The sequence below is a fragment of the Pipistrellus hanaki genome (genome assembly GCF_964339955.1).
Source record: "Pipistrellus hanaki genome assembly, chromosome: 1".
NCBI lineage: Eukaryota > Metazoa > Chordata > Mammalia > Chiroptera > Vespertilionidae > Pipistrellus > Pipistrellus hanaki.
This window is the reverse complement of record NC_140503.1, coordinates 44,134,369-44,143,429: the sequence shown is the minus strand read 5'-3', so window position 1 is coordinate 44,143,429 and position 9,061 is coordinate 44,134,369. Positions and strand designations below refer to the sequence as shown.

General features: G+C 48.4%; 1 protein-coding gene across 5 annotated transcripts in view; it reads right to left on the bottom strand.

Moving 5' to 3' along the window:
• Window positions 1-1,384: 1,384 nt before the first annotated feature.
• DAPK2 (death associated protein kinase 2) overlaps window positions 1,385-9,061 on the bottom strand; it is a 109,511-nt gene continuing 101,834 nt past the window's right edge. For all 5 annotated transcript variants that reach the window (XM_084884723.1, XM_084884720.1, XM_084884722.1 and 2 more), the window contains exons 10-12: window positions 5,209-5,298; window positions 5,016-5,099; window positions 1,385-2,060 (exon numbers count right to left, since the gene is read on the bottom strand). In XM_084884723.1, the coding sequence (XP_084740849.1) occupies window positions 1,980-2,060; window positions 5,016-5,099; window positions 5,209-5,298 (255 nt within the window). In that variant the 3' untranslated portion in view covers window positions 1,385-1,979. The remainder of the gene's footprint in view (window positions 2,061-5,015; window positions 5,100-5,208; window positions 5,299-9,061) is intronic.

The window sequence follows — 9,061 nt, the reverse complement described above, 5'->3', positions numbered from 1 at the left end:
ATGAACAAAGGGAAAGGCTGCCTCAAGCCATTTTCACTTTTTCCTCTCTCCTTCCTGGCTCACTTTTCCCCTCTCCTTCCAAAATTTTCCCTTTCTTTCCACCTCTTCACAGGTTCTCTCTCTGTTTCAGGGCCTCACCCTGACCTTTTGATTTCTGGTTTCCAAGGGTCTTCTGTTGGGTTTCTGGAAAACATGGCCAAGATATCCATGTCGATTAAGGTTCCTTTACCATATTCACTCCAGGGTCTAGGTAACCCAACTCTCTTCCCTCTCCTTTCTCCCTGTGGGTCCTTCTTTATCCTTCTCCACCCACATCTTCATTTATTTATTTAAAAAATATTTTTATTGATTTCAGAGAGGAAAGGAGAGGGAGATAGAAACATCAATGATAAGAGAGAATCATTGATTGGCTGCCTCCTACATGTACCGCACTGGGAATCTAGCCCTCAACCTGGCCATGTGCTCTGACCAAGAATCGAACTGTGACCTCCTGGTTCATATTTCAATGCTCAACTACTGAGCTATGCTGGCTGGGCTCCATCCACATCTTTAAAAAGTCCCCTGCAGCCAAAACCGGTTTGGCTCAATGGATAGAGTGTTGGGCTGCGGACTGAAAGGGCCCGGGTTCGATTCCTGTCAAGGGCACATACCTTGGTTGCGGGCACATCCCCAGTGGGGGTGTGCAAGAGGCAGCTGGTCGATGTTTCTCCCTCATCAATGTTTCTAGCTCTCTATCCCTCTCAATTCCTCTCTGTGTAAAATCAATTAAAAATTTTTTTTTAAAAAGTCCCCTGCCATAATTGGCAGGTGCATTTGTTTTTTGGGGGCTGTTTTAATAAGTACCACAGACTGGTGGCTTATACAATGGAAATGTATTCCTCACTGTTCTGAAGCTAGAAGTCTCAGATGGAGGTCTTGACAGGATTGGTTTCTTCTGAGGCCTCTCTCCTTGGCTTGTTGATGGCTGCCTTTTCCCTGTGTCTTCACATGGTCTCTCTTCTGTGTCCTAAACTCCTCGTCTTACAAAGACACCAGTCATATTGGAATTAGGGCCCACTGGCCTCATTTTAACTTGCTGACTTCTTTAAAGACCCTATGGCCAAATATTGTCATATTCTGTGGTACAGGGGTCCCGAGACACAGCTCAGCCCACACCATCAGGGGTGATGGTGGTAGTAGTAGAGACAGTACAGCCATTACATGCCATATCTGATTTAGGGGAGGATATAAAAGATACGTGCCTTATAGTTCAGTGGGGGTGGTTTTGTATGACCTTCTGAGACACTGTCCACTCAGCTCACCCTAACCCTGGGTGCTCCCCCAGAGTCACAGGCACCTGAGCTAAAGAAAATCAGATGGAGAGAGACCTGAAAGAAGCCAACCATCAGATAAACCAGAAGTTTAATAAAAATGAAAAAAAAAAGTTACAATACAGTGGGCTGGCAATGGGCTGCTTTAGAAGGTCTGATACATTGGTCGACCTGATGTGCTGACTCCATGTGGGTTCCAGGAGGTCACAGGATTGGTCCCTCATGACGAAGATTCACTTTGGCTTGTCCCCATGGGGGAGGCCTCTGTCCTCCTGGTGTCATGTTTGACCAGGCTGGTCCTGGACTCCCTCATCCTGTGAGGAAAACTGCCTGAATCTGACCTTCACCACTGAGGACAATGTTCATTTACATCGTTTTCTTAAGTCCACGCCTGCACCCCAGCTTTTGAGGTTGCCAGATGGATACGAGCCCGTTTTATGGAGAATAAGTGCTTCGGGGATGCTGGCACCTCCTCCGTAGGAAAAGCCACAGCTCCCGGGGTCTCCTGGATCCCCTGCAAACTCCTCTGAATCCTGCAGGCCCGTCTCTCTTGCAACATGTTCAGAAATGCAGAATGCCTGGGTGCTGGTGACAAACGGGACCAAGAGTCTGCGCAGAAGGGGGCCCCTTGGGCCTGGGCTCCCCGGCAGCCACAGAGAGCCGCGTCAGTTAGGAGGTACTGCTCCTCCTCCGGGGGAGGAGGGCTTTCCTCTTGGCGATGTCCTCCTCTGTGTCACTCTCACAATTCCTCTGGAAGGAAAAAAGAGGCAAGAGGGTCATGAGATGTCAGGATTGGGGTTGTGCCACGCAACCTGGCCTGGTATACCTGGGCCAGGGGGCTGCAAGCCAGAGAGGTGGATGTTGAGAGGAAGGCTGTTGTTCTGTTAAGAGACTGGACATGGGTGGATAGGGTGGGGAAGGACCTGAAGTGAGGCCAGATCAAACGCCAGGAGGAAGGAAAACAGGTACCCTCGTGTCTAGGGGGGAAACAGGTGCCAGGAGAAGCCAAATTACAACAATAATGAAAATTGTATCTGGTGGCTGCCACATGACCAAGACCACTTGGATACATGGTCTGTGGTCTGATAGGCCTCCTGAGCTCAGACTAGAGAAAAGTGGGGAGCAGGGAGCCACCGGGACCCCCCCTCCAATCCCTGACAGTGACCACTCTATCCCTCCTTCCTCCATTGGCTTAGGCTGCACCTTGAGCGAGCCTTGCCATGCGGTTTTTCCAGGGAAATAGCTTTTGTGCTCCGTTTTTATGAGAGAGGAAAAATTCAAGTTCATTCCATGGCTAAACCAAAGCTGAGGCTCTGGAGGTCACAGTGTCTTTTTCATTCAGGCCCCACTGATCTACTGAATTATTAAAGTTACTAAAAAAGTACTAATTCAGAAAGACTTAAGCAAGTTATAAAAAATAGCTGCTGTAAGATGTTCAATTTTAATGCTTCCTAAGTGAAATGACCTTTTTTCTTTCTTTCTTTCTTTCTTTCTTTCTTTCTTTCTTTCTTTCTTTCTTTTTTTAAGGAAAATCCCTTTGGGAAACTTTGTAATGGGTGTCTAGGACCCAACCTTTTTCCACTTGCAGGGTGAGCCATTGTGCTAATGGTGCTGAGCATTCGAGTAAAAAGAGGACTTTTTTTTTTTTTTTTTTTTTTAAAGGACAAGTCTTAGGCTAGAAATGGATGGTCTTTTTAATACTCTCTGGTCCTCTCTCCCCGCAGCCTGCATTATATCAGGGCAACGCAGCTGGAAGGCATGCCTGCTGTCCACTTATGTCTTCCCAGGGTCTCCTCCCCTTCCTCTGGTCTCAGCCACTTGGAAATCCAAGGTCAAGATCAACTTTAGCCAAATACATCCTGGACCAAGTGGCTGTAACAATAAAAATAACTCAAGCCCTGCTGAATAGCAACTTTTTAGAGTGTGTCAGAGCCAAACAATAAAAAAGTAAGCTGGGGGAAATTCTGCCTGGCATTAGCAGGGATTTTCAGAGGGAGCAAGTCCAATTCCTTTTATAGCAGATGAGAAAAGCGGCCAGGGAAGGGACATAGCCTCACCAAAGCCACGTAGTTGTTTCAGTTCTCTGGAGCCATAAATCCTCAAGTCCTGAGCAAGAGCAAGGATCAACAAGAGCTGAGTCTGAAGAAAGTGGACCCCAGGATGTGGGGGAGGAGGGAGGAACACAGGGGCTGTGCCGGGTCCTGGGATTCAGCCCGGGTGCTGTGTCCTAAGGCTGCTCAGGGCTGACTGCCATCTGTCTCAGGCAGCTGCCTCCCAGGCCTGTCCTGAGCAGGAGTCACCTTCTGTCCTGACCTGTGCCACCCCAGACACTCCTGGGGCCCTCACCACACTCAGCGAGCAGTGAGGAGCATCTGTCCAGGGAACTTCTAACAGCTAAATACTGGCACTGCATTCGGAAGCGCTAGCCCTGCATTGTAAAGTCTACAGGAGTATTTTAGACAACAGTAACCGCTAACGCAGCGTTTTTCAACCGCTGTTCCTGGTGTGCCGTAGGTGCAGACAAGACAAGAATTTTATAATTTTTCACTATTTTGTTTACTTAATATTTCATAATAAAGTAATTATAAAATACTTTCTTTGTGTTTATTTGATTCCTATTCAAGAGAATTACTTTATAGTCAATATAGGCACAGAGTTAAATTTTTTAACATTTTCTAATGGTGGTATGCCTCGTGATTTTTTTCATGAAACAAGTGTGCCTTTGCCCAAAAAAGGTTGAAAAACACTGCGCTAACGTGTATTGAGCACTTGAAGTGTCAGGCTCTAAGAATATGTCATCATTTAATCCCTATGACTGCCCTATGGGGTAGGAACTGTTGTTAACCCCATTTTACCAATGATAACATCTTGGCACAGAGAGGTTAAGTAATTTCCTCAAAGTCACACAGCTATTAAGTGGCAGATGTGAATCCTGGCAGTCTGGCTCCAGAGGCCCCACTCTTGATCAGTGTATTATAAGTCCCTCAATTTAAATGTACACAAAAAACAGTAACAAGCTAATCAAATATATCTAATTATTATTATTATTGGTGTTTAGCTAAAGCTACACAGAAATAGAACAATTGAAACATGAATGTAAAGCTCCCATTCTACAGCAGATCTTTGGATTGCCAGGAATACATTTTGGATTATCCAGAGTCCTCGGGTCTCGGCAGGCTTCCTGACCTCAGGGAAAGGCTGGGCAGTGAGGCGGCAGCGGCCGTGCCTTTGAAGGCCCATCGGGAGAGGACTGAGATCCTCCAGGGCTCTGCTTCTCCTGGCACCGTCTAGGTGGTCCCTCTGAACACCAGGCCCCCACCAATCACAGGGCAGAGGAAGGCAGACCAGCAGAACTGGCTGGAAACAGTTAAGACCCAACTTCTGCCGAAACCGGTTTGGCTCAGTGGATAGAGCGTCGGTCTGCGGACTGAAGGGTCCCAGGTTCAGTTCTTCTGGTCAAGGGCATGTACCTTGGTTGCGGGCACATCCCCAGTAGGGGGTGTGCAAGAGGCAGCTGATCAATGTTTCTCTCTCATCGATGTTTCTAACTCTCTATCCCTCTCCCTTCCTCTCTGTAAAAAATCAATAAAATATATATTTTTAAAAAGATTCTAAAAAAAAAAAAAAGTCCACCTGCTCCCCTTTATCCCTGGGCTCCAGGCCCCCGTGAGTTCCACCCCAGAAGAAGGCACTGCCTTTATTTACCAGGCTGTCATCTGGCCTCAGGTGCACCTTCTTCATCAGGGTGCGGGTGAGGTGGTTGCACAGGGAGACGATGCTGAAAGAGAGCTGAGGGAGGGGGAGAAGAGGAAGTGTCAGGTGAGAATGTGCACAGAGACCCTGGAGGGAACCAGGAACCCCCCCACCCGCAGCCCCCCACCCCTGAGCCCTGACGCACCTTCCACCGCCTGCGGACGTACTGCTTCTTGAAGTTCTCCAGGTTGACTACGGACTCCCTGCGCACCAGGGCTTGCTGGTTGTCCACCGGCTGGAGACAAAGCAGAGCATGGCCGCTGATGCTGAGCTTTGGGCAGCAGCCACTCCTCTCCCCAGAACCCCCAACCACACGCCATCCTTAGCCTGACCCAGGCACCCTCTGCCGGGCAGCGCATGCGGAGGGATATCACACCCAGGACAGCGTTTACAGATGTCCCAGCTGTTCAGGAGATGCCCTCGGTGCCCCTGAGCTATTATTACCACAGCCAGATGCACAGGCTGGCAGGGCAGAGGCGGAGCTTCCGCAAGAAGAGAGGGAGGCAGGGCTTGCGATCACAAATCACTTTGGGGAAGGGTCACTGTGCCCTGGGCCTGGTGGGCTTTAGCAAACGGATGCCTTGTTGCCAAACAGGACATTGTACTCCATTCCAAAGTAAATGGAGGAAGTAGGGGCTGTGATGGAGGTCAAGAGGAAACGGAATGTGTAGTCGCCTTTCCTGGCCTGAGAGTCAAGGCTCAGCTTCGATCCTGACTTCTCCAAGAAGCATGGATGGCTTTTCTGAGCCTCAGTTTTCTCATCTGTAGCATGGGGATCATAAGTAACAGTGTATATAAGGGTTGTTTAGGATTGAATGAACATGGGTATGTAAAGTGTTTAACCTAGAGATGCTCAATAAATAGAAATAAATTATTGATAGCCTTCCTGCTTTCTCCATCCTCTCTTTTTAAAATTTATTTTATTTTAAAAATTGCTTTATTTTTACCAAGAAGATGAAAATATTTAATGTATACAATTTGATGAGTTCATTCCCTCTTAATTTCTCCCCTTCTGTAAATAAAATAAGGATTTCTGAGACCAAGAGATGGGTTTTGGGGGTTCTATGAATTTTCTGAAATGGTTTATAAATTTTAGTGTGTAAACTTGAAGGTGAATGTTCACAGCAGCATCATTCATAACAGTCAAAAAGTAGAAACAACTGAAATGTACATTCACTGATGATGGACAGACAAAATTCGGTCTATCCACACAACGGAATATTACTCATTAAAAGGAATGAAGTGGTGATCCGTGCTGCACATGAATGAACCTTGAAAACAGGCAGAAGCAAAAGTCTGCATATTGTACGATTCTATTTGCATCATATGTGCAGAATAGTCAAACCCATGGAGACAGACGATAGATTAGTTGCCAGGAGGTGCAGAGAGGGAAGAATGGGGAATGACTGCTAAAGGGTATTAATAAAAGGGTCTGGAATTATACAGTGACGATTGCTGCACAATCTGTGAATATACTAAAAATCACTGAATTGTATACTTTTAAAGATACGTTTATAAAATGTAAATTATATCTCAAACAATTTAGAATTTATGTGCAGATACACATTTCTTCTGAGGAGAGTCAACAGCTTTCACCGATTCTCAAAGGATGCTGGGGCCTCAGGAAATGGCCTGCTCTGACGGCCTCCACCCAGCAATGCCTCCCTTGGCACCTCAGTGAATGTGGGGCAAGGCAGCTCATTGGTTCCTGAGTGCTGGTCTTACTCTTAACCACCCTTGTTTAGTTCCCATCATGGTGCTAGGCTCCAGGGGAAGCTGGTGCACACTGCTGGCCCACACTGCCCTGGACTTAGCATCTTCCATGTCCACCCAACCCCCAGCGTCCTGAAGGCCTCTGTGTTTTAAAGCCCAATTCAAATGTGACCTCCTTTAAGACAACTTCCAAGAAACAACGTCACTCTCCCCAACGTGACCAAAACACACGTGAGCGCCCTTATTACATATATCACCCACCTCAGCCCCACTATTGGAAAACAACCTGAGGGCACAGAATTTTCTTTATGTGTTTGTCACTGTTCCTGGCCCCACCTCCTTCCCACTCAGAGCATTCCACAATGGGTGCTGGCTAGTGGTATGTTGAAATTGTTTCCCTGAGCTGCTGAAGAGACCAACTGGAATAAAACCTGGGACTTAGGACCTGCTAACTCCTGCCAATGAGAGACCAGACACCTGGGTTGGCAGCCATGACACCATGACAAGGTGTCATAACACCGTGACTCCCCTCAGCTCTGCCTGAGAGTCAGCAGAGTTCTGTCAGGGAGAATGGGGGTGGGGGGTGGTCAGAGAGGAGAGTGTACACAACCTTGACACATGAGAGAGAGCTAGGGTAAGTCACCCCCCCCCCCCCCAAATTGGAAAATAGTGGTTTAGATCAAAGAGCATAGGAGGACAGAAGGGAGGGCGGGGAGAAAGAAAGATGGAGAGGGAAGAGAAGAGCATAGGGCACAGAGGGGAGCATCGGGCCAGCTCTGCCACTCCTTCCTAATTGCCTTCACCTCCTCTGCCACACCTGCAAGCCCAACCCTGGGCCGAGGACTCACCTGGAAGGGAGATGCAGAAGAGAGCAGAGCCTGCCCATTCCTGGTATCAAAGCCTTCCAGCAGCTTCCTGGCTCTCTTAATGGAACTCAACATGTTCACCAAGACCTCCAAGGCCTGAACCACCTGGGTCCTTCTCTAACTGATTTCCTCTCTCTCTCCTATCGCTGTGGCTCCCATTACACAGGTCTGCTTGCTAGTTCCAGGAATCCATGGTCTCAGGGTTTTGCCCTGGCTCCTTCATATTCACTTTGTCACTTTGTTCTGGTCCTTGCTTAAATGTCACCTCCTCAGAGAGGCCTTCCTTAGTCATCTACATAATAAAAGCCTAAGGGACTGTTACAGCAGAACAACCAGAATGCCTGGTCACTATGATATGCACTGACCATCAGGGGGCAGATGCTCAACGCAGGAGCCTCCCCCTGGTGGTCAGTGCACTCCCACACGGGGAATGCTGCTCAGCCAGAAGCCGGGCTCATGGCTGGCAAGTGCAGTGGGCAGTGGTGGAAGCCTCTCCTGCCTCCGTGGCAGCACTAAGGCGCAGTGAGCCCAGTGAGCAGACAGGCGGTAAGGAACAAAGGATCCTGGACTGAGAGAAGGCGCAGGCCAGGCTGACAGACAACACCCCCACCCCCACCCCCACCCCCAGTGCATGAACTTTGTGCACCGGTCCTCTAATCTTATATAAAATACCACCCAGCTGCTCCACACAACTCACTGTGCCTGGGTCCCGTTTATGAGAATCCCATCTTCCAACTGGTCTAGCAGTGCCAGCAACAGCAGAGAGGCCCAACTAAAATATCAGGTGGGATCACTCATAGAGGCCATTCCTGGGAGGTGATGCGATTCCTTCTAGGGCCCTGTCTATATGCTACACAAAACAGCATGCACTCTGAGGAGGAGGCCACCGGGGCTATAAATCTATCAGCCTGGCCCTTCCTAATCAATGGCCTCCTTGGTTGCTAAGAGAGCTCACCAAATGCTGACACTCTCATCTAAGCCTTGAAAATCAGAGATGCAAATTCTGCAGTGAAATCTGTACCCAGAAGGAACATGGCACTAACACTTCTGATAAACTGAGAGTATGAGGGTGGTGGAGCTATGTTCTGCCTGACCCCCACCCCCATCTGTCTGCAAACAGACAGTGCCCGCCTTCATCCGGCCTGTAGTCCCAGGGATACCAGAGAGTCCAGGCAATTCTGACCAGGCTCCTAGGAGCATGTTTTGTGTCTCAGAAAAATGTCAGGGAGGCAAGAAGACAGAATGTTGTGGCCAAAGTCAGGTTTTGTTTTGCAGGCGCAAATGCCTTTGACAAAGCCCAGTGGGGTGACCTAGGTCAGCACCCCATCCATAGAGCAGGGAGATGAAGCAGCAGCCACCCTCCAGATATAAAAAAGAACCCTGGCTTTTCAGAGGAGGCACTCCGGAAGATTTTTTTTT